At 42.6% G+C, this 26,500-nt stretch overlaps 1 protein-coding gene across 1 annotated transcript in view; it reads left to right on the top strand.

Annotated features, from left to right (window-relative positions):
- Nucleotides 1–26,500, top strand: part of RPE65 (retinoid isomerohydrolase RPE65) — a 59,119-nt gene that overhangs the window by 13,481 nt on the left and 19,138 nt on the right. Inside the window, exons 4-8 of the mRNA XM_089660758.1 lie at nucleotides 4,527–4,634; nucleotides 9,572–9,713; nucleotides 17,792–17,939; nucleotides 18,248–18,329; nucleotides 24,976–25,108. Coding sequence (XP_089516884.1) covers nucleotides 4,527–4,634; nucleotides 9,572–9,713; nucleotides 17,792–17,939; nucleotides 18,248–18,329; nucleotides 24,976–25,108 — 613 coding nt within the window. The remainder of the gene's footprint in view (nucleotides 1–4,526; nucleotides 4,635–9,571; nucleotides 9,714–17,791; nucleotides 17,940–18,247; nucleotides 18,330–24,975; nucleotides 25,109–26,500) is intronic.

Here is a 26,500-nt window from a genome sequence, read left to right as displayed (position 1 = left end):
CCCCTGTCTGAAGTATATGGCTTGATAAGATCTTTGAGATATGAGATAGCTGCTGCATCTACTTTCACATGGTGGTTATTAATACAATGTTGTCTGAATACAAGAGTGATGTGTATTCTTCTTGAATCTTGGTGCAGTAGATCCAGTGTGAGACTTTCCCTCTGTGCAGGAGCTTCCTGTAATAAAGACCGCTCTCTGCTGATCTCTCCTTGTTGTAGCGCACCCACTATAAAGCCACTGGTGAACATATTTTCTTTCCCCCAAATAAAGCTCACACAGTCTTTTTTGGGTTTTATTATAACAATGATTTTGGGTGGGGTGAAGGGAACCTGGGATACCCTAAAACTAATGAACGGAACACTTTGAGGACTCTAGCTTGCTGAGCTTCGCAAAAATGTCTCACAGAATTTCTAGAGCTGACTGGAGACTATGACTTCTCCCAAAAGATCAAAAGCTACTCACAGTCACTAACTTTCCAGCCCTTGGGTCATCTAATCACACAGCCACAGGATTATTGGTTGCATGCTTCTGATATCCACCAGACACTCTCCAGTGAGCTTCTTTAGACCCGAACTGATTCCAGGACTACATTTGCAGATAGCTTCCCCCCCCCAGCTAAGGCTGGGACCTCAGGTTTACTGTCCTTAAGCCAGGAACATGTTTACTGTCCTTAAGACTTTGATGGGTCTGGACTATGGCCAATGAGAGTAGAAAATGCCCTGACATCAAGGGAAGTAAACAACGCCCCATGGTTGGTATCAGAAGAAGGAATAGTGCTCCATCGTTGGTGTCAATGGTAAGAATGGTGCACACTGTTGTGGTCAGTGGTAGGAATAGTGCCCCATCATTGGTGTCAGTGAGAAGAATAGTACTCCATTGTTGGGGTCAGTGGTAGTAATAGTGCCCCATTGTTGGTATCAGTGGCAGGAATTATGCCTCATTGCCGATGTCAGTGGAAGGAATAGTGCCCCATTATTGGTACCAGGGAAAGTTATAGTGCCCCATCATTGATGTCAGTGGGAAGAAAAGTGCCCTGCTGTTGGTATCAGTGGGAGGAATAGTGTCCCATTGTTGGAGTCATTGGTAGGAATAGTGCCTTATGGTTGGTATCAGTGACAGGAATTATGCCCCATTGTTGATGTCAGTGGTAGAAATAATACTCCAGAGGCCGATAAAAGCAAGCAAAGGGCCACATCCAGCCCCATGAGCCACAGTTTAGAGACCACTGCCCTAAACTATTTATAGGCTCTCCAACCGCCTACTGGGCACACCTCCCCAGGGATTGGCTAAAGTCCCATAAATATTCAGGTTGCATGCCCTCCCTCTCACTAAATTTCTATAATCCTCTAGAATACAGGGGGAAGCAACCAGCACAGCAGCCTGTGAGGCACCGAGCAATCAACCCCTGCTTCACTGATCAGAGAGGAGCTAAACTAAATTTACCTAACAGGCTATACTACTCTAGGCGGGTGTTACATTTCCTTGTCCCCGCCCCATCTTCTAATTTTCTGCAGACAGCCTGTAGTGGGTGGGTCCTTTTTGACTTTGTGGGAATATATTGTTTGTAAATATTTTTTTTTCATTCCTTGAGTTCAGCTTTAAATGGTCGTTCAGGGATTGTCTACACCAGTGGTCTCCAAACTGCAGCCCGGGGGCCAGATGTGGCCCTTTGCTTGCCTCTATCCACCCCTTGGGACACTATTGTTACAACTGACACCAATGATGAGGCACCATTCTTCCCACTTTCACCATTAATGGAATACTCTTCTTCCCACTGGTACCATCGATGGGGCACTATTCTTCCTGCTAAGACCAATGATGGGGCACTATTTTTTTCACTGACACCAGTGGTGGGGCACTATGCCTCCAATTGATACCATCGATGGGGCACTATTCTTCTTGCTAAGACCAATGATGGGGCACTATTTCTCTCACTGACACCATCATTGGGTCACCATGCCTCCAATTGATACCATCGATGGGGCAATATTCTTTCTGCTAAGACCAATGATGGGGCACTATTTTTTTCACTGACACCAGTGGTGGGGCACTATGCCTCCAATTGATACCATTGATGGGCCACTATTCTTCCTGCTAAGACCAATGATAGGGCACTATTTCTCTCACTGACACCAGCGGTGGGACACTATGCCTCCAATTGATACCATTGATGGGGCACTATTCTTCCTGCTAAGACCAATGATAGGGCACTATTTCTCTCACTGACACCATCGGTGGGGCACAATGCCTCCAATTGATACCAACCATGGGTCACTATTCATCCTTCTAAAGCCAACAACAGTGCACTATTCCTCCTGTTTAAACCAATGGTGGGGCATTGTTTACTCCCACTGATGCTGGGACATTTTCTACTCACACTGGCCACAGTTCGGCCCCCCTAAAGCCTTAAGGACAGTCAACTGGTCCTTTGTTTAAAAATTTTAGAGATGTCTGGTCTAAACTTTTGATCACCCTTGGTGAGTGGCTTAAGGGAGGGGTCTTAAAATATCAGCCAGGTTTGTATTGCTGCCTGTGTCCCCATTGTGATAATATTCTCACTTCTTGTACTAGTGACACAAGGGAGATCCCTGCAATGGGACCACTAAAGAAAAAGTTTTGAACGCTAATGCGAGGAAAGCATATTGCGCTTTTTATTAGAGAAGTGGGTGGCACAGTGGCTTAGTGGTTAGCACGTCTGCCGTGCAGTAATTGGGTCATGGGTCCGATTCCCGACTACAGCGCCTCCCGCATGGAGTTTGCATATTCTCCCTGTGTTCACGTGGGTTTTTTCCAGGTACTCCGGTTTCCTCCCACACTCCAAAGACATGCTGGTAGGTTAATTGGTTCCTGTCTAAATTGTCCTAGTTTCATCCCTGGCCATGTGGGATCTCCTGCATGGTGGGGGTTGGGGAAAGACCTGGCAACCTACCCTGTAAAATAATTGTTAAGAGAATTCATGGAAAAAGTCGCTTACGAGTGACGGTCCGTGCAATCACCAAGGGTCGGATACGACTGAATAGATAGATTAGAGAAGTGTACTTATCCTGTAAATGGACAAGTTATTACATTGTATCCCCAGTGAGTTGGCAGTTTAATGTTTCGGTTCTTTATCTGAACAGGATGGCATTCATAGCGCTTTGTTATTTTCGCAGCCCGTAATAATTTTCAACTTCATCTGAAAGTTCTCTGGCACAGAGAGCAGAGCAGCCCGCCGACCCCGCTGTGTGCCGGACATCACACACGTGTCATTGTATCGCCGCGCTTTGGTTTACCCAGTATCCTTTGCTGTAAAATTGCCGGCTTCATGCCATCTCTGAGTACAGCCTGCCCCGGGTGGCCTCCAAGCTCTACATTTCCAGTCATTTTCAATCATTGTTGAACCTGCCGATCTTTTATTCTGGAAAAATCGCAGCTGCAATGAAAACAATGAAAAGGATTTTCGGCGATCTGTAAAATGCAATAAAAGCTTCTTAGGCTTCTCATTTTCCGCTTTGGCCGGTACAATGCTTCAAAATTGACCTCATGACCTGAAACAAGGACCTCTGCCTCCATTGTGGCGCTTTGACTCTTAAAGCTGAACTCCAGGCAAAGAAATTTTCTTTATATATATTCCTCAGTAGCCAAAAAAGTATATAAATCCACTTTTGATTCACTGAGGGGACCTGGAACAATACAAGACCGATAGACTGCAGGATCAAGAGGATTTTTTTTCACTTGTTGAACAGATATAAAAAATCCTTTCCAATGGTAAATTTAGTCCTCTTCATTTTTCTACATTAATATAATAATGTCCACCGTATGATGTGGTATCAGAAAGTTTCGAGACTAGTTTTGTAACACGTCAACAGATGGCAGCACGAAGCTGCACGCACAGTCGCAAGGAGCACCAACCTTCATAAGTCAGTGTGCCAAAAGACATTGTCCTGTGTACATCGGGAGCTGTGCAACTGGTGCTGTTCTGACCACATCTGCTATTTCATCATGGACAGCAAGTTAGAACAAAGAGCAAATGTGAAATTCTGCATGAAACTGGGCAAACCTGCCACAGAGATGTATGACATGATTGAGCAAGTTTACAGGTCATTCGAGGTGTTTCGAGTGGCACGTGCGCTTCAAGTGCGGAAGAACATCACTGGAAGAAAACAAGCTCAACCCCTGAAAATGCCTTCTTCCCAAAGATCCAGCTCAAAGGTTGCCATTTTGACAACATTGCAGAGATCCAGCGATTTGCCCAGTTTCACACATAATTTCACATTTGCTCTTTCACATGACAATCAATGTCTGGAGGAGGAGCTGAGGAGTAAGCAATTCTTGGGCTTCCAAATGTCCTGTGCATGTTGGCGCAGGGAGTGTCGGCACAGCGAGCTAAATTGCAGTACTGGAGCGCATGCATAAAGGTGACTACATTGCCTTTCAGCTATAACCCTCCCTTCCTTGATCCAAAAATGAAAAAAAAAAGTTTTAACTTTAGTTCTATTTTAAATATTATATATACGCTTCAATAATGCTATAATGTTATTTTGCAGATTTGTAAAGACTGATGCATATGTCCGGGCCATGACTGAGAAAAGAATTGTCATCACCGAGTTTGGAACGTTTGCTTACCCCGATCCCTGCAAAAACATCTTTTCCAGGTAAGTGAGGTAGATAATGTCCGATCATTGACGATTCAATTTTATCATCTATTTCAATATAATGTTATATGGTGGAGAAGGATCTGGGGGGGTCAATGGTGGAGTAGCATCTGGGGGGGGGGTCAATGGTGGAGAAGCATCTGGGGGGGGTCAATGGTGGAGAAGGACCTGGGGTGGGGGGTCAATGGTGGAGAAGGATCTGGGGGGGGAATCAATGGTGGAGAAGGATTTGGGGGGGTCAATGGTGGAGAAGGATCTAAGGGTTCTGGTAGATCACAAGCTTAATACATGGCATGCAATGCCAAGTTGCGGGTTCTAAAGCGAGCAAAATCCTCTCTTGTATTAAAAGAGGTATAGACTCCAGAGAGAGAGATATCATTTCCCCCGGTACAAATCATTAGTGACACCTCATCTGGAATATGCAGTTCAGTTTTGGGCTCCAATACACAAAAAGAACATTGGGGAACTGGAGAAAGTACAGAGAAGGGCAACCAAACTGATAAGAGGCATGGAGGAGCTCAGCTATGAGGAAAAATTAGAGGAACTGAATTTATTCTCTCTTGAAAAGAGGAGATTGAGGGGGGATATGATCTCCATGTATAATACATAAGGGGGATATGATCTCCATGTATAATACATAAGGGGGATATGATCTCCATGTATAATACATAAGGGGGGATATGATCTCCATGTATAATACATAAGGGGGATATGATCACCATATATAATACATGAGGGGGGATATGATCTCCATGTATAATACATAAGGGGGGATATGATCTCCATGTATAATACATAAGGGGGGATATGATCTCCATGTATAATACATAAGGGGGGGATATGATCTCCATGTATAATACATAAGGGGGGATATGATCTCCATGTATAATACATAAGGGGGAATATGATCTCCATGTATAAATACATAAGGGGGGATATGATCTCCATGTATAATACATAAGGGGGATATGATCTCCATGTATAATACATAAGGGGGGATATGATCTCCATGTATAATACATAAGGGGGGATATGATCACCATGTATAATACATAAGGGGGGATATGATCTCCATGTATAATATATAAGGGGGAATATGATCTCCATGTATAATACATAAGGGGGAATATGATCTCCATGTATAAATACATAAGGGGGGATATGATCTCCATGTATAATACATAAGGGGGATATGATCTCCATGTATAATACATAAGGGGGGATATGATCTCCATGTATAATACATAAGGGGGGATATGATCACCATGTATAATACATAAGGGGGGATATGATCACCATGTATAATACATAAGGGGGGGATATGACCTCCATGTATAATACATAAGGGGGGGATATGATCTCCATGTATAATACATAAGGGGGGATATGATCCCCATATATAATACATAAGGGGGGATATGATCTCCATGTATAATACATAAGGGGGATATGATCTCCATTTATAATACATACAGGGGGATATGATCTCCATGTATGATACATAAGGGGGGATATGATCACCATGTATGATACATAAGGGGGATATGACCTCCATGTATAATACATAAGGGGGATATGATCACCATGTATAATACATAAGGGGGATATGATCTCCATGTATAATAGATAAGGGGGATATGATCTCCATGTATAATACATAAGGGGGGATATGATCTCCATGTATAATACATAAGGGGGGATATGATCACCATGTATAATACATAAGGGGGGGTATGATCTCCATGTATATAACATAAGGGGGATATGATCTCCATGTATAGTACATAAGGGGGGATATGATCACCGTGTATAATACATAAGGGGGGATATGATCTCCATGTATAATACATAAGGGGGGATATGATCTCCATGTATAATACATAAGGGGGGACATGATCTCCATGTATAATACATAAGGGGGGATATGATCTCCATGTATAATAGATAAGGGGGATATGATCTCCATGTATAATACATAAGGGGGGATATGATCTCCATGTATAATACATAAGGGGGATATGATCTCCATGTATAATACATAAGGGGGGATATGATCTCCATGTATAATACATAAGGGGGGATATGATCTCCATGTATATAACATAAGGGGGATATGATCTCCATGTATAATACATAAGGGGGGATATGATCACCGTGTATAATACATAAGGGGGGATATGATCTCCATGTATAATACATAAGGGGGGATATGATCTCCATGTATAATACATAAGGGGGGATATGATCTCCATGTATAATACATAAGGGGGGATATGATCACCATGTATAATACATAAGGGGGGGTATGATTTCCATGTATATAACATAAGGGGGATATGATCTCCATGTATAATACATAAGGGGGGATATGATCACCGTGTATAATACATAAGGGGGGATATGATCTCCATGTATAATACATAAGGGGGGATATGATCTCCATGTATAATACATAAGGGGGATATGATCTCCATGTATAATACATAAGGGGGGATATGATCTCCATGTATAATACATAAGGGGGGATATGATCTCCATGTATAATACATAAGGGGGGATGTGATCTCCATGTATAATACATAAGGTGGGATATGATCTCCATGTATTATACATAAGGGGGGTATGATCACCATGTATAATACATAAGGGGGGGTATGATCTCCATGTATAATACATAAGGGGGGATATGATCTCCATGTATAATACATAAGGGGGGATATGATCTCCATGTATAATACATAAGGGGGGATATGATCTCCATGTATAATACATAAGGGGGGGGATATGATCTCCATGTATAATACATAAGGGGGTATGATCACCATGTATAATACATAAGGGGGGATATGATCTCCATGTATAATACATAAGGGGGTATGATCACCATGTATAATACATAAGGGGGGATATGATCTCCATATATAATACATAGAGGGGGGGATATGATCTCCATGTATAATACATAAGGGGGGATATGATCTCCATGTATAATACAAAAGGGGGGATATGATCTCCATGTATAATACATAAGGGGGATGTGATCTCCATGTATAATACATAAGGGGGGATATGATCTCCATTTATAATACATAAGGTGGGATGTGATCTCCATGTATTATACATAAGGGGGGATATGATCTCCATGTATAATACATAAGGGGGGATATGATCTCCATATATAATACATAGAGGGGGGGATATGATCTCCATGTATAATACATAAGGGGGGATATGATCTCCATGTATAATACATAAGGGGGGATATGATCTCCATGTATAATACATAAGGGGGGATATGATCACCATGTATAATACATAAGGGGGGGGGTATGATCTCCATGTATAATACATAAGGGGGATATGATCTCCATGTATAATACATAAGGGGGGATATGATCTCCATGTATAATACATAAGGGGGGATATGATCTCCATGTATAATACATAAGGGGGGATATGATCTCCATGTATAATACATAGAGGGGGGGATATGATCTCCATGTATAATACATAAGGGGGATATGAACTCCATGTATAATATGTAAGGGGGATATGATCACCATGTATAATACATAAGGGGGGATATGATCTCCATGTATAATATGTAAGGGGGATATGATCACCATGTATAATACATAAGGGGGGATATGATCTCCATGTATAATACATAAGGGGGAATATGATCTCCATGTATAATATGTAAGGGGGATATGATCACCATGTATAATACATAAGGGGGGATATGATCTCCATGTATAATACATAAGGGGGGATATGATCACCATGTATAATACATAAGGGGGGATATGATCTCCATGTATAATACATAAGGGGGATATGATCTCCATGTATAATACATAAGGAGGGATATGATCTCCATGTATAATACATAAGGAGGGATATGATCTCCATGTATAATACATAAGGGGGGATATGATCTCCATGTATAATACATAAGGGGGATATGATCTCCATGTATAATACATAAGGGGGATATGATCTCCATGTATAATACATAAGGGGGGGATATGATCTCCATGTATAATACATAAGGGGGATATGATCTCCATGTATAATACATAAGGGGGGATATAATCTCCATGTATAATACATAAGGGGGGATATGATCACCGTGTATAATACATAAGGGGGGATATGATCTCCATGTATAATACATAAGGGGGGATATGATCTCCATGTATAATACATAAGGGGGGATATGATCTCCATGTATAATACATAAGGGGGGATATGATCTCCATGTATAATACATAAGGGGGGATATGATCTCCATGTATAATACATAAGGGGGGATATGATCTCCATGTATAATACATAAAGGGGGGGATATGATCTCCATGTATAAATACATCAGTGGTTCATATAGTGAACTCGGTGTAGAGTTCTTCCCCCTGAGGTCATCACAGAGGACAAGAGGGCGCTTTTTACATCTGGGGGAAAAGAAATTTAATCTCCAAACATGGAAAGGTTTCTTCACAGTGAGAGCTGTGAAAATGTGGAATAGACTTCCTCAAGAGTTGGTTGTGGCCAGCTCAGTGGATTGCTTCAAAAAAAGTCCTGGATTCTTTCTTAGATACACAGAATATAACGGGATACTAACATTTATAGGTAAAGTTGATCCAGGGAATATCCAATTTCCCCTGCAGGAGCAAATTGGATCATGCTTTGCTGTTGTTTTTTTTTTTTTGCCTTCCTCTGGATCAGCTGTGGGTGTAGAATTATAACTTTTTTTTTTTTAATAGTTGAACTGGATGGACTTTTGCCTTTTTTTCAGCCAGACTAACTATGTAACTATGTATAACATATTATATATATATAATTGTATATAATATTTAATTCAATATTGACTATTTAATGCAAACCAGAGGTTTTCATCCAGACTGTGGACAGCGAGTGACTTCTGTGTTGTCTTGCAGGTTTTTCTCTTACTTTAAAGGGATAGAGGTGACGGACAATGCCCTGGTCAACATCTACCCCGTAGGGGAGGACTTTTACGCCTGCACAGAAACCAATTATATCACAAAGGTTGATCCAGAAACACTAGAGACCATTAAAAAGGTACTTTTATTTTTTAAAAAACCTACCGGTATATATATATATATATATATATATATATATATATAAAAATATATATATAATATATACACACACACATAGATATTTAGATACTGTATATATGTAAGACCTATCAGTTTACATACATTATATGGCCGAATGTCAGTGAAAATCTGACAACCACACCCTGTTCGTCTCAATGAGCTGAACCTGAACTGAAAGTGCGGGAAAATTCAAAAATCTGAGTTGCCAACAGAAAAGAAATAAGGGGGACACCTGAGCTGATGACAACTGTCCAAGAGCAGATTTCAATCACTTTGGAGAAATTTTCCCTTTAGTCCTCATGCACAATGAACGTTTTCACAGCGACTGTTTTTGTCTTTTGACGTTTTTTTCTGCAGCCAGTAAACCCCCCGCATGTTATCCTATGTGTCCATCTCCAGCATGTTATCCTGTGTGTCCATCCCCGGCGTGTTATCCTATGTGTCCATCCCCGGCGTGTTATCCTATGTGTCCATCCCCAGCATGTTATCCTATGTGTCCATCCCCGGCATGTTATCCTATGTGTCCATCCCCGGCATGTTATCCTATGTGTCCATCCCCCGCATGTTATCCTATGTGTCCATCCCCCGCATGTTATCCTATGTGTCCATCCCCGGCATGTTATCCTGTGTGTCCATCCCCGGCATGTTATCCTATGTGTCCATCCCAGGCATGTTATCCTACGTGTCCATCCCCTGCATGTTATCCTATGTGTCCATCCCCAGCATGTTATCCTGTGTGTCCATCCCCAGCATGTTATCCTATGTGTCCATCCCCGGCATGTTATCCTATGTGTCCATCCCCGGCATGTTATCCTATGTGTCCATCCCAGGCATGTTATCCTGTGTGTCCATCCCCGGCATGTTATCCTACGTGTCCATCCCCAACATGTTATCCTATGTGTCCATCCCCAGCATGTTATCCTATGTGTCCATCCCCGGCATGTTATCCTAGGTGTGTCCATCCCCAGCATGTTATCCTGTGTGTCCATCCCCAGCATGTTATCCTGTGTGTCCATCCCCGGCATGTTATCCTATGTGTCCATCCCCGGCATGTTATCCTATGTGTCCATCCCCGGCGTGTTATCCTATGTGTCCATCCCCGGCGTGTTATCCTATGTGTCCATCCTTGGCATGTTATCCTATGTGTCCATCCCCGGCATGTTATCCTATGTGTCCATCCCCGGCGTGTTATCCTATGTGTCCATCCCCGGCGTGTTATCCTATGTGTCCATCCCCGGCATGTTATCCTATGTGTCCATCCCCGGCATGTTATCCTGTGTGTCCATCCCCGGCATGTTATCCTATGTGTCCATCCCCGGCATGTTATCCTATGTGTCCATCCCCGGCATGTTATCCTATGTGTCCATCCCCGGCATGTTATCCTATGTGTCCATCCCCGGCGTGTTATCCTGTGTTTCCATCCCCGGCGTGTTATCCTGTGTATCCATCCCCGGCGTGTTCTCCTGTGTGTCCATCCCCGGCATGTTATCCTATGTGTCCATCCCCGGCATGTTATCCTATGTGTCCATCCCCGGCGTGTTATTCTATGTGTCCATCACCGGCGTGTTATCCTACGTGTCCATCCCCGGCGTGTTATCCTATGTGTCCATCCCCGGCATATTATCCTACGTGTCCATCCCTGGCATGTTATCCTATGTGTCCATCCCTGGCATGTTATCCTATGTGTCCATCCCCGGCATGTTATCCTGTGTGTCCATCCCTGGCATGTTATCCTATGTGTCCATCCCCGGCATGTTATCCTATGTGTCCATCCCTGGCATGTTATCCTATGTGTCCATACACACATAGATTGTAATCAATGTTTTTTGCCTAGGACGTTTTTTGGTTGGAAAAAGAAAACCCAGGACTAGTGGATTTCTAGAAGAGTTTTTTAGCTGTAAAAACGCGGTAAAACACCGCAAACCAGTGTTTTTGGATTTTTTTGACCAAACGCAGAAAAATGCAGCTAAACGCTAATGCAAAAACGCTAAAAAAAAAGCTGAAAAACTCCTGTTTTTAACGTGACTTTACACAGCTAACATTACCAGCGTTATCAAAATGCCCCATGTGCATGGAGCCTAATTCCTGCTATGTCTACAAGACAGGAAGTAAAGGAAACTCTCCCAAAAGGAACAAAGATGAAAACAATAATACCCACTCCATTCCAAAAAAAAAAAAAAATTTTTTTGCTCTTTATACACTTTAACAATATGAGGATTTTCGAACATAAGAGATCCTGTAGGTCATAAAAAAATCAGTTCTTATGACATATCTCTTACATGCGGCTTCTCTCCCCCTGCTGCTGCTTTCCCCCCACCGCGATAAGGCTAGGTTCACATCTATCAAGACTGTAAATTGTGTGATTTCACAGTGTGTTTTTGAACTTGCATTTTTGAACATGCGTTTTTGATGCAGTTATTTTGGCAATAGGAAAGTATTGACTTTGATGCCATTTTGATGTGACTTTGGATGCGTACAACTTTGATGCGACTTTACACTCTGGCACTCAAGTAGCATCAAAGTCTCATCAAAGTGCCGTCAATACTTTGCTATTGGATAAAAAATAAATGGTAAACGCAACACTTTTTGGGACCATTGAAGTTTATTTTATATATATATATATTACAGTTAAACTGTTAAGTACAAAACATTTGATAAATAAATCTAAATTGTGGAGTCCAGAACCTATTTACATTATATTTTGGGCCACAGTTGAGGGATGGAAGTATGGCAACCTTGATTTTGTTTTGGTTTTAATGTACAGCTGGTTATTTTGTTCTTGGTAAGTATGGTATGGAACCCCCCCAATGATATGGTGATTCATTGCATAAACATTTTTGTACTTAATATTTTAATTCCATTGTAGATATGGTATACCTTTCTCCCCTGAGGAAGGAATTCTCCGAAACGTGTCGGGTTTTTCCTGGTTTAACATCGATGCAGACAAAGTCTAACATCATGGACAGGGGCGGACTGACCATTTAGGCACTCGGGCACTGCCGGAGGGACCGGGGTCAGTAGGGGGCTCCGTGAGATGCCCCTGGTACCTTGAATAGGCTTTTATGGGTATGGTTAGAGTGTGGGAGAGGACACAGGGGCCCCATGATTTCCTATTGCCCGGGGGCCCCATGAGTTGTCAGTCCACCCCTGATCATGGAAATTAAATAGTATTTAGGCATGGACAACTGGGTATCCTGTAATGAATATCACATTGTACTGTATATGTGAAGAAATGTCAGCTGTTTTGTAATTTTATAATTTTTTAAGTTGTGTATTCCCACATGGAAGAAAAATATATTTGAAATATATTTTAAAAATACTCTTCCCAAATATATTGCCATTGATTTGAAATGCTACAATTTTGTCCATATTCAATATATATATATATATATATATATATATATATATATATATATATATATATATATACAGTCAGGTCCATAAATATTGGGACATCGACACAATTTTAACATTTTTAGCTCTATACACCACCACAATGGATTTGAAATGAAACAAACAAGATGTGCTTTAACTGCAGACTGTCAGCTTTAATTTGAGGGTATTTACATCCAAATCAGGTGAACGGTGTAGGAATTACAATAGTTTGCATATGTGCCTCCCACTTGTTAAGGGACCAAAAATAATGGGACAATTGGCTTCTCAGCTGTTCCATGGCCAGGTGTGTGTTATTCCCTCATTATCCCAATTACAGTGAGCAGATAAAAGGTCCAGAGTTTATTCCAAGTGTGCTATTTGTATTTGGAATCTGTTGCTGTCAACTCTCAAGATGAGATCCAAAGAGCTGTCACTATCAGTGAAGCAAGCCATCATTAGGCTGAAAAAACAAAACAAACCCATCAGAGAGATAGCAAAAATATTAGGCGTGGCCAAAACAACTGTTTGGAACATTCTTATAAAGAAGGAACGCACCGGTGAGCTCAGCAACAGCAAAAGACCCGGAAGACCACACAAAACAACTGTGGTGGATGACCGAAAAATTCTTTCCCTGGTAAAGAAAACACCCTTCACAACAGTTGGCCAGATCAAGAACACTCTCCAGGAGGTAGGTGTATGTGTGTCAAAGTCAACAATCAAGAGAAGACTTCACCAGAGTGAATACAGAGGGTTCACCGCAAGATGTAAACCATTGGTGAGCCTCAAAAACAGGAAGGCCAGATTAGAGTTTGCCAAACGACATCTAAAAAAGCCTTCACAGTTCTGGAACAACATCCTATGGACAGATGAGACCGAGATCAACTTGTACCAGAGTGATGGGAAGAGAAGAGTATGGAGAAGGAAAGGAACTGCTCATGATCCTAAGCATACCACCTCATCAATGAAGCATGGTGGTGGTAGTGTCATGGCGTGGGCATGTATGGCTGCCAATGGAACTGGTTCTCTTGTATTTATTGATGATGTGACTGCTGACAAAAGCAGCAGGATGAATTTTGAAGTGTTTCGGGCAATATTATCTGCTCATATTCAGCCAAATGCTTCAGAACTCATTGGACTCCGCTTCACAGTGCAGATGGACAATGACCCAAAGCATACTGCAAAAGCAACCAAAGAGTTTTTTAAGGGAAAGAAGTGGAATGTTATGCAATGGCCAAGTCAATCACCTGACCTGAATCCGATTGAGCATGCATTTCACTTGCTGAAGACAAAACTGAAGGGGAAATGCCCCAAGAACAAGCAGGAACTGAAGACAGTTGCAGTAGAGGCCTGGCAGAGCATCACCAGGGATGAAACCCAACGTCTGGTGATGTCTATGTGTTCCAGACTTCAGGCTGTAATTGACTGCAAAGGATTTGCAACCAAGTATTAAAAAGTGAGAGTTTGATTTATGATTAATATTCTGTCCCATTACTTTTGGTCCCTTAAAAAGTGGGAGGCACATATGCAAACTGTTGTAATTCCTACACCATTCACCTGATTTTGGATGTAAATACCCTCAAATTAAAGCTGACAGTCTGCAGTTAAAGCACATCTTGTTCATTTCATTTCAAATCCATTGTGGTGGGGTATAGAGCCAAAAATGTTAGAATTGTGTCCATGTCCCAATATTTATGGACCTGACTGTATATATATATATATGCGTTTTTATTACAAAATATATGGAAAAATATTTTTAAAAAAAACATTTCAAATATACTGTGTCTTTAAAAATACAAATCTACATTTTTGGAATGCATTTACAAATATATGTAAAAATATATGTTAAAATGACTTTTTTATTTGTTAAAAAAATCTGTAGAATATATTTTAAAAATATATATTTTTAAAATATATGTCAATATATTTGGGAAGCATATTTTTAAAATATATTTCAAATATATTTTTTGAACATATGGGATATTACCTAAAAAGTTCCAAGGAAAAAAATATAGAGGTTTTGGATGCATTAATAGGGGATGTTGGCGGTAGATTGAGCACTCCACACTTCTGTCGTGTTGAAATGCAGCTGCTTTGCTACTCTCCAGTCGCTGCAGGTGTTCCGGTGTTCGGGAGTGTTGAATACTTGCTCCCCCTGCTGCTCACTGTGGTTCCTTTCGCCAGCTTCTACATTACTACAAGGAGTATGAGCCAGTGGGAGGAACCACAGCATTCAGCAGGGGGGAGCAGGTATTCAGCACATTTAAAAGGTTGAATATTTGCAAAGGCTCGAGATAAGGGAAGTCAACACACAGGCCACAGATAAGGTTCCTATAGTGTTCCTTCTTTTACAGGACCCAAAGTGTGCAGCAGGGACAGTGTGGATAACCTAGAGCAGTGGGGAAAAGGCAAAACAGCTGTCTTTAAAGTAGTGATGAGCTTGGGTTTGGTCCAAAACTGGGTTAGTCTGAACCCAGATATTAGTGGTCATTGCTGGGAAAATGAGCTGATTCACATGTAGGGGCAGAGATGTCCGTGACATTATGGACCTATTATGGCACGTGGACATATTGACCAACGTCATGCAGGGGGGCAGTAAATTTCTCACCGCAGGTCAATGACCTAATATGGCCATGTGTCCATTTTAGGGTAATGATGTCATGAGCATCCCCACCCATTCGGGGAGTAGGAAATCTCCCTCCTGCAGCTCATTGGCTCTGCATTGGCAACTACAATTTTTTGAGCCAACGAGCTGCAGGTGGGAGATTCCCTGCCCCCCGAATGGGTGGGGATGCTTGTGACATTATTGACGTGATATGGCCATGTGGTCATATTAGATCAATGATGTCATAAGGATTCGCACACCTGCAGGAGGGTGAGGATACTCCCTCCCACAGCTCATTAGCCCTGCTATGACTTTTAACCTTGGTTTGGACCAGAAGTTAGCTAGGCCAATAAGCTCTGGGTGAGAAAATCCCTGCCCCCTGAATGAGTGGGGATGCTCATGATATCATTGAGCTAATATAGGCTCACTGACCTCATGTAGCCATGTTAGATTAATGATGTCATGTGCATCCCCACCCCTGCAGGGGAGCAGGGAATCTCCCTCCTGCAGCTCATTGGCTCTATAATGACTGGAAATGAGCGAGCCTATGAGCTGAAGGTGGGAGATTCCTTGCCCCCCTGAATGAGTGGGGATGCTTATCACATCATTGACCTAATATAGGCACATAACATTATTAAGTACATGCCATTGCCATGTGACCATATTATCAATGATGTCACAAGCAGGCCTGCCCATGCAGAGGGGTGGGGAATCTCCTTCTAACAGCTCATTGGCCCAGCAACCTATGGGTTCGGACCTTGGGTTAGCTGGAACAATGATCTGCAGGCAGGAGATTCCCTGCATGGGTGGGGATGCTCGTCATCATTGACCTTATATGGCCATGTGGTCATATTAGGTCAATGATGTTGTAAGCATCCCTGCCTGTGCTGGGGTCAGGGAATCTCCCACCTGCAGCTCATAGGCCCAGCAATAAAAGCCAAATTTTGGGTTCAGACAGGAAGTTGGCAGAACCAATGAACTGTAGGCAGGAGATTCCCTTCCCCATTGCATGGTCAGGGATGCTCATGACATCATTGATCTAGTTTGACCACATGGCCATATTAGGTCAATGATGGCATCCTAGCCCATGCAGGTAATTTCCCACTCGCAGCTCATTGACCCAATTAACTTCGGGTCCAAACCAGTAAGTTGCTGGAGCAATGAACTGCATGGGCTGCTTGTGACATCATCAGGGAATCTTCCACCTGCAGCTCATTGGCCCAGTAACAAAAGCTAACTTTTGGGTTCAAACAGGAAGATAGCTGGGCCAATGAGCTTCGGGCAGGAGATCCCTGCCCCCTTGCATGAGTGGAGATACTCATGACACCATTGATCTAATATGGACACGTGACCTTATTAGGCCAAGTGAGGATGCTCATGATATCATTGACCTAATGTGGCCATGTGGTCAGATTAGGTCAATAAAGTCATGAGCATCCATCTGTGCTGGGGTCTGGGAATCTCCCACCAGCAGCTCATTGGCCCAGCAATAAAAGCTAACTTTTGGGCTCAGACAGGAATTAGGTGGACCAATGAGCTGCGGGCAGAAGAATCACTGCCCCTTGTATGGGTGGGGATGCTTATGACATCATTGATCTAATATGGGCACATGACTCTATTAGGCCAATGTCATTGGGTCATTGATGTCACGAGCATCCCAGCCCACACCAGGGATGAGGAACCTCCTGCCATTGGCTCAGCAATGACAGTTGACATTCAGGTTCAGACCATAACTCAAGTATAATGGGTAGCTATTATGTACAAGTGACCGTGTGGTGACAGGGTCTCTTTAGTATCATTGAAGAGACCTTACATTCCCTTTAAGCCTCCTCTTTACTCGTTTTAACCTTTTCCAGGTTTATGGGCTATTTGTTTGCACTCTAATTAGGAAAGTAATGTGAGCCGGAGCATGACTGTGAATTTAAACGACTATTTTATGATGGAAGAAGGAAGCATATGTGGATGGCTCTGGAAATGTCATTGAATCGCGGGCGAATTCTGCAGCGTGAGTCACCGCGGTTAGTCATCGATAACCTTGTCGCTTCCTGTCTGACTTTCAGGTAGATCTCTGCAACTACATCTCCATCAATGGGGTGACGGCACATCCGCACATCGAGAATGACGGCACGGTCTACAACATCGGGAACTGTTTTGGGAAGCATTTTGCCTTTGCTTATAATGTGATCAAAATTCCCCCTCTGCAAGCAGGTACGTCCCCAATACAGTGCACGAACAATGGGGGTCTGCTCTGGTGGATGGATGGAAGATGGCTTCTTACTACATCTGTGTATCACACAGCTTAAAATGTACCTAAAGACCAAACTATTTTTTTTTGCTTTGGATAGAGTAGGGTTATAACCTCTGTAGGGTGGAGGGTGAGAACCTCTGTCAGTTTTGTATTGCTGTCTGCTGGGGAGGGGGAAACCAGGGAAGGCAAAATGTAGGCAAATTAAGCTTTAGATGTTTATTGGTAAAACAAAGAATATATAAAAAACATTTCCTGTTTTATGTTTCAGACAAAGAAGATCCAGTGACAAAATCCCAGGTTGTTGTCCAGTTACCTTGTAGTGACAGATTTATGCCATCCTATGTTCACAGGTGACCGGAGCCTTCACAATATCACACATGATTCTGACTTTTTGTACACCTGTATAACAAAATGTTTCTATATCCGCCTTTCTCAATCTTTTCAACATAGTTACATAGTTAGTCTGGCTGAAAAAAGACAAAAGTCCATCCAGTTCAACCATTCAAAAAAAAAAAGTTATAATCCTACACCCACAGTTGATCCAGAGGAAGGCAACCTTTAAAATAACTTTCCAATCTCAGGGAACCCCTGCTAAACATGACTATATCTACAACTCATGGTACATTCGTGTGATGGTCAGTGGGAAGAATGCTCCTTACACTTGTGGTCATTGAGAAGAATTACCCCCTTACAAAGAGCTAAAAAGATCAATGGTGTCAATGGGAAACTTATCTGAGAGGCAGAAATTGTTCATTGCTCAAGGAACCCCTGGAAACCTCTGGAGGAACCCTAGGGTGCCATGGACCCCTGGTTGAGTAAGCCTGTTCCATATAATAGCTAGCAGATGGCACCGGAGGGTACCGCATTCATCATACGAAACCTGCCAATTCCTATCACCTGAATTTGCTAGTTGCTTGGTTGTCATGCTCAGTGACTTCAATAGTTTCTGGGTCATGGATCCAGGACAAGTATGCAAATCTAACTTCACTTGCTGAATATTTGGTACCGGGACAAGTATGCAAATCTAACTTCACTTGCTGAATATTTGGTGCCGGGACAAGTATACAAATCTAACTTCCCTTGCTGAATATTTGGTGCCGGGACAAGTATACAAATCTAACTTCACTTGCTGAATATTTGGTGCCAGGACAAGTATACAAATCTAACTTCCCTTGCTGAATATTTGGTGCCGGGTTTTATTGAAGCTTTAGTCTTCGGCCAAACCAAATCCAACTTTGAAATCATGTGACTTTACTTGAATTCACACTATTTCAAAGTCAGATGTCAATCCGAATTCAGGTGCAACTTAGAAGACATCTGTGCAACTTCATGCAAAAATCGCACCTGAACTTGCAAAAAGTAGTGCATGAAGTACTTTCAAAAACAGTGTAATTCCAACTCCGACTCTGTGATATGCCCACTTCCATTGGGGACAATAGGGCATGATTTGTCATGCGATTTGAAACTATCAAATTGCATGACAAGTCGGACCTGATTGACCGGGGACTTAGACAGGAAGGAAGTAGAGAGGAGACACAAACAGGAATTAAAACATATAGATCCAAAGACAAGGCACACACTATGCCCAGAATCCATACTGCAAACATAAGCAGAAGCAAAACAGGAAAACAGAAGGTGAGGGTAAATATCACCAGTATTTATCACCAAACTTTGCATGCAAGAGATACAGGAGAAGGAAAAAATGCAAAGGGCACCTCCTTCCTGACAATAAGGATGCAGAAGATATAGTGTTGTTGATTGTAAGTTAATTTAGAAAGAGAATACAAGGCAACGCGTTTCAAGAATCTGAGCTTTCTTCAGGCTCGGGGGCACTGTAAAAATACAAAGTCAGTTCACAAAGTACATATGCCTACCATAGATCACAGGTGTCAAACTGGCGGCCCTCCAGCTGTTGCCAAACTACAAGTCCCATGAGGCATTGCAAGATTGACAGTTACAAGCATGACTCCTAAAGGCAGATGAATGATGGGACTTGTAGTTTTGTAACAGCTTGGAGGGCCGCCAGTTTGACACCCCTGTTATAGGGAGATAGATAGATAGATAGATAGATAGATAGATAGATAGATAGATAGATAGATAGATAGATAGATACTGCAAATATTGTAAAAGAGGGAGAATCTCAACTGGTAGTGGTAGTTTGACTCACCAATGTTTTGGCAAAGACCTTGAGAAAGGCAAGATGTGAATCACAGAAGCATGATTACTTTTATTCTCCTCTAGAAGTCCTGAGAGTGCTTACTGTATATATTATACTACTCTTCAGTCTATCATGAATGCTGCTGCCAGACTCATCCACCTTACTAACTGTTCTGTATCTGCCACCCCTCTCTGCCAATCCCTCCACTGACCTCATCTCAGTGTCCTCCATCCCTCTCTGCTAATCCCTCTACTGACCTCCACTCAGTGCCCTCCACCCCTCTCTGCCAATCCCTCCACTGACCTCCACTCAGTGTCCTTCACCCCTTCTGCCAATCCCTCCACTGGTCTCCATTCAGTGTCCTCCATCCCTCTCTGCCAATCCCTCCACTGACCTCCACTCAGTGTCCTTCATCCCTCTCTGCCAATCCCTCCACTGACCTCCACTCAGTGCCCTCCACCCCTCTCTGCCAATCCCTCCACTGGTCTCCATTCAGTGTCCTCCATCCCTCTCTGCCAATCCCTCTACTGACCTCCACTCAGTGCCCTCCACCCCTCTCTGCCAATCCCTCCACTGACCTCCACTCAGTGCCCTCCACCCCTCTCTGCCAATCCCTCCACTGGCCTCCACTCAGTGTCCTCCACCCCTCTCTGCCAATCCCTCCACTGGCCTCCACTCAGTGTCCTCCACCCCTCTCTGCCAATCCCTCCACTGGCTTCCCATTGCCCAACGGATAAAATTCAAAACATTAACAATAACATATAAAGCCATTTATAACTCCGCCCCAAATTACATCACCGATCTTGTCTCCAAATATCACCCAAACCGTACTCTCCGCTCCTAGCATGACCTCCTACTCTCTAGCTCCCTTTTCTCCTCCTCCCATGCATGTCTCCAGGACATCTCCAGAGCTTCCCCCATCCTCTGGAACTCTCTACCCAAATTTATCAGACTATTGCCTACTCTGCTCACTTTTAGGCGATCTCTGAAAACCTCTCTCTTCAGGGAAGCCTATCCTGCTCTCAACTAATACTGGAATCTTCTACTCTTCCAACCAGTCCATCCCCCACAGTTACTACCTTTTGTACCATTAGCCCCTCCCTCTTAGATTGTAAGCTCCAAGGATCAGGGCCCTCAAATCCCTCTTGGATTGAACGGTATTGTTGTTGTATTGTCTCCCGTTATATTGTAAAGCGCTGAGCAAACTGTTGGCGCTATATAAATCCTGTATAATAATAATACATATATATATATATATACAGGTGTACCTCAGTTTACGACATTTTTTATTGCAAAAAATTTGTAAACTAAAACGCGGTTTCCCATAGGAATGCATTCAAAACCAATTAATCCGTTCTGGAGGTCAGAAAAAAAGTTTTAAAAAAAATCGCTGTCACTATAAGTCAGTGCCGGTTTTTAAATGTAATTACCAGATTTTTTGTTCTTCACTATAGCTCAGAGAATCAGCTGTCACTTTCCCTCCAGCTAGAAGAAAGAAAATTTAGTTTATTTCCCCGAGTTAAAAGAAACAATGCTTCCTTTTAGTTTGTTTCCCGAGATAAAAGAAACAAAGTATCCTTTAGCTCCGGGGAAAGTGACAGCTAATTCTGTGAGCTATAGTGAAGGAAAAAAAAAGCCGGCAATTGCATTTAAAAATCGGCACCGACATACACTTCGTATTGTGAAAACAATTTGTAAAAAATGCTTAAACCGAGGCATTATTTTCAATTGACTGTCATTCGTAAACCGAGGTACACCTGTGTATATATATATATATACATATATATATATATATATATATATGTAGCGATACCCCCGAAGGGGCTGCTTAAGTTTGTTCACTCCGCCACTCTGCCTCTCAACCCCAAGAACTGTCTCAGCCCACACTGGCACACCTGGCAATAGTGTAAGTGCAAGGACCAATGAAAAGCACACACTTTATAATAAAACACAGAGATCAGCTTTACTGTAGACCTATGGGAAGTAATAAACATTAACAACCAGTATATGTTAGGAGAATCAAGAGAACAACAAATACTGTGACGGAAAGCAATATAACTCACTTTTACACTCGGGCTGCTTTCAGTGGATTCCAACCATGAATAACCCCAAGAGCAGAGGCAAACACTTAACTGGCAACCTCAAAGTGGATTTAACTCCTCTTCATAAATTTGGCCCCATGATGTCCAAGCAGAAGGAGAGCAGAAGAATGACTCTCTGTTGTGTCAGACTTCTCCCTTCTAAACCCCGACACCATGACCCCAATAGGAAAACACTGTACCCAACTGATGCTTAATAGCTACTTTCAAGGTAAAGCTAATCCCTCACACACCATGCAATATAGAGGCCTGACTACGCATGCGCGTGCTCGTATGGCACCAGTAACTTTAGTCTCTTTGTAACTGGATGAATGTTGGGATCTTCAGCTAGCCACTTTCGTTGGTGCACTTAAACTCCTTAAACACTTAAAGTGTAATTGTAATCCTGTGGCAGTATTTGTATAGCAAAGTGAACATGGTGTCTGTTCAGCAGGGCCATCTACACAACCCAGTGCCTGGTGAATATGAGCAAGGTGTGATGTCTCTGTATGTGTGCAATGTTCCTGTCATCTGACAGTGGGAGAAATCCCTCTCACCAGATCCTGTGACAAAGGCCCAAACGATCGTCCTGGAAATGACAGGTTCCTCTGGTCACCTCACGATGAGCACTTCACACTGTCAGTGTAGGCACTGTACTGTAGACCACTTCTCTCAGTTTGGATGTTCCTTTGTCTGATGCAGATCACCAAGCATCCAGTGCACTGCCCATCAGCACTTCTTTTCCAGGTCCAATCTCTCTCCTGCCATATGCAGTCCCCCTCTCCTTCAGGAGAAACCCAAGATGGCCCCCTTCATTCTAATCTCCCTAACCATGATGGCTTTCGTAGTTCTATATTTTTATTCTATCTCCATATTAGCCTATAAGGCTGTTTCTGTTCAAAACTCCATCGTCCACAATGCTTTGCAGCTGCACTTCCTGCTTGAAAGAGTCCTTGTCATTGGCTCCTTTAATGGCTCTCATAATTGGCTCTCTCTCTCTTACAGTCTGAGAGGAGAAAGGGGGGGCTGAAATCCCTCACTGCTTTGTCTGTGTCAGGGCAAGTGTCAGGTTACACAGGAGAGTCCAGTCAGCAGATCACAGCCATGAGACAGGATTAATCTCTCCTGCTACATATATACATACACACACAAATCAGGCATGGCGAGAAGCTCAACAGTGAATTCCCAGTGCAATGCAATCTGGCTGTCTCACAGGCAATATATAAAAATATCCAAGCGGGATTGCTGCACTTAAAAATGTATTACACAATCCAAAAATACAAATCTTGCAAAAAATTAATCTGAAGCATTCCATTTAAACTTTTTCATGCTAGATCAGATAATGCCATTCATCAGGTAGGAACACATCTCCATGTGTGTGTGTGTGTGTATATGTGTGCAGGGGCGGACTGACAACTCATGGGGCCCCCGGGCAATAGGGGATCATGGGGCCCCGTTGTCCTTGTCCAAACTCAAAAAAGCCTATGAAAAAGGTACCAGGGGCATCTCATGGGCCCCCTATATATATTATATACTATAGTCTGTTCACTCTTTTGTATAAATTGTGAACCTAAAAATATAACTAATATGGCAATAACAAAAAAGATATTTAAAATGTATAAAATGTAAGCTGTCACTGTGATACTTTTATTTATTATACATTCTTTTCACTTTTTTTGTAATATACTAATCTTTTAGGGATTGTTCACACCTGCTCACACACTAAAACACATGCACACTGGTGTACATTGTGTAGGGGAAGTGAGAGGCAGTGAGATGTCACTTTGTATCACACTCTTTACTTTTTTACTTTTCTTTTTTTAATTTTATTGAAAGTGGCACTTCATTCAAGTCTATATACCGCGGTGCATTGTGCCATGCTTGGTGACATACAGTGCTGTGCATTTTTCTGTATTAAGTTTCAGACATGCTATATTTTTATGCAGCGCAGCACACCTCAACGCAGCATTATGGTGTGAACCAGGGCCGTCATAGGCTCCCAGCCACAGTAATGCACTGGGGTCCCTACCAGCCTGGCCCGCACCTATTCTGAAGAATTAAAATATAAATAGTTGATAGAATTAAACATATATTTATTAGTACCTTCAATAAATTAGATTTTAATTGATAGGAAAACATGCCATAAATCAAAGAGTAATCAACACAAAAGGGTACAATACGGTGGTTGGGGGAGGCAAAAGGGCACAGTACGGGGAAGGGGGAGTCAGGAGGGCACAATGCTGAGATCAGGAGTACACGGGACAGGTTCCAAGACACAGCCATCCTGGGACAGCCTAATAAAAAGCATGACTGTCCCAGCAAATCTGGGACAGTTGGCATGTATGATGTCATGCAAGATTATCATGGGGCCCCCATACACCTGGAGCCCACTGATCAGTGCCCAGGGGTGCCCATGCATTAAAACAGCCCTGGTGTGAACAGGGCATCTAAAAAACAATTGCATTCTATGTGACCTTGTGTTGAGCTTGTGTGGATCTATGCAGGGGCAGACTGACAACTCATGGGGCCCCCGGGCAATAGGGAATCATGGGGCCCCTGTGTCCTTACCCACACTCAAAAAAAGCCTATAAAAAAGGTACCAGGGACATTTCATGGGGCCCCCTACTGACCCCGGGCCCTCGGGCAGTGCCGAGTGCTCGAATGGTCAGTCCACCCCTGGATCTATGCAGATATGGTGTGGATGAGCCTTTAGCACCAGCTCTGCAGTACACTGACAGCCTTTTCTTCTCTATTTTCTAGTTTTGGATTGTCGCCAAATTATATAGTCTTCGTAGAACAACCAGTGAAGATCAATCTGCTGAAGTTCCTTTCGGCGTGGAGTATTTGGGGGGCCAATTACATGGACTGCTTCGAGTCCCATGAAACTATGGGGGTGAGTCTGAACATTACAGGAGCCAGAACTCCAAAGCAAATAAAATCAGAGTTTTGAAACTGAACACAACTTGTTAGCAAAAAAGTTTGAAGGTTTTCCTTTTAATCTATGTTTATTCAAATTTATTTTAATATATTTAATTTATTTATATATTGTTTTGGTTTACTTAATGCTGACCTTGCAATCAACTGCAAGGGATGTTCAAATTGTTTGGTCCTTACCCCTTTTCTAATCACCTATTAATACGTATAAAATGTACCTGTAAAAAAGATAGATTTATGCATACATTACCCCGTGTTCCACATCGCTGGCTGTGACGTCACCGTCCAAGTGTAGACTTGGAAGATTCCCAGGGGACACAGAGCAGGTGAAGTCTTGCGAGAAGACACTCCAGTCCATTGCAATCCAATCTCATGTCAGCTTATGACTGCTTCGTATTCCCCAGGATATAACAAAATCTATGTGTACAAGGCCACCTTTATTGTTAGTTCCAGCTCCCGTTACTGTTACCTTTGCTGGACAGCTTGGCCTGCATGTAAATGTGAAGAAACATTACAACTGCAGCAATAGATTGGAGAAGCTGCAAAATGCCTTCAACCACTTGCCTACCGGGCACTTTCACCCCCCTTCCTGCCCAGGCTAATTATCAGCTTTCAGCGCTGTTGCACTTTGAATGACAATTGCGTGGTCATGTAACACTGCACCCAAACAAAATTATCATTTTTTTATAGACAGATAGAGCTTTCTTTTGGTGGTATTTAATCACTATTGGAGTTTTTATTTTTTTTGCTAAACAAACTAAAAAATACAGAAAATTGGGGAAAAAAGTTTGTTATAAAATTTTGTAATTAAGTATTTTTTCTCCTTCACTGATGTGCACTAATGAGGCTGCAGTGAGGGGCACTGATAGTTGGCACTGATGAGGTGGCACTGATAGTTGGCACTGATGGGCATGGACAGGCATCACTTGTGGGCATTGACAGGGATCACTGATATGAGTGCTTGCCTTTCACTGCCTATCAGTGATGCCTGTCAATGCCCACAAGTGATTCCTGTCCATGCCCATCAGTGCCAACTATCAGTGCCACCTGATCAGTGCTGCCTTTCACTGCCTATGTGGCATTGATAGGCGGCACTGACTGGCACTAATAGGTGGCACTGATTGGAACTGTTAGGCGGCACTGATTGGAACTGTTAGGCGAAACTGACGGGCACTGATAGGTGGCACTGATAGGCAGCACTGACTGGCACTGATAGGTGGCACTAATTGGCGGCACTGATAGACAACACTGACTGGCACTGATAGGTGGCACTGACTGGCACTGAAAGGCAGCTCTGATGGGCACTGATATGTGGAATTGATGTGCACTGGTAGGCACTGATATGTGGCAT

Source organism: Staurois parvus, unplaced genomic scaffold (genome assembly GCF_062004578.1).
Source record: "Staurois parvus isolate SC_StPar_1 unplaced genomic scaffold, SC_StPar_1.0 ptg001270l, whole genome shotgun sequence".
NCBI classification, from domain to species: Eukaryota; Metazoa; Chordata; class Amphibia; order Anura; family Ranidae; genus Staurois; species Staurois parvus.
Note: the sequence above shows the minus strand (reverse complement) of the source record. Positions and strands in the feature narration are given on the sequence as shown.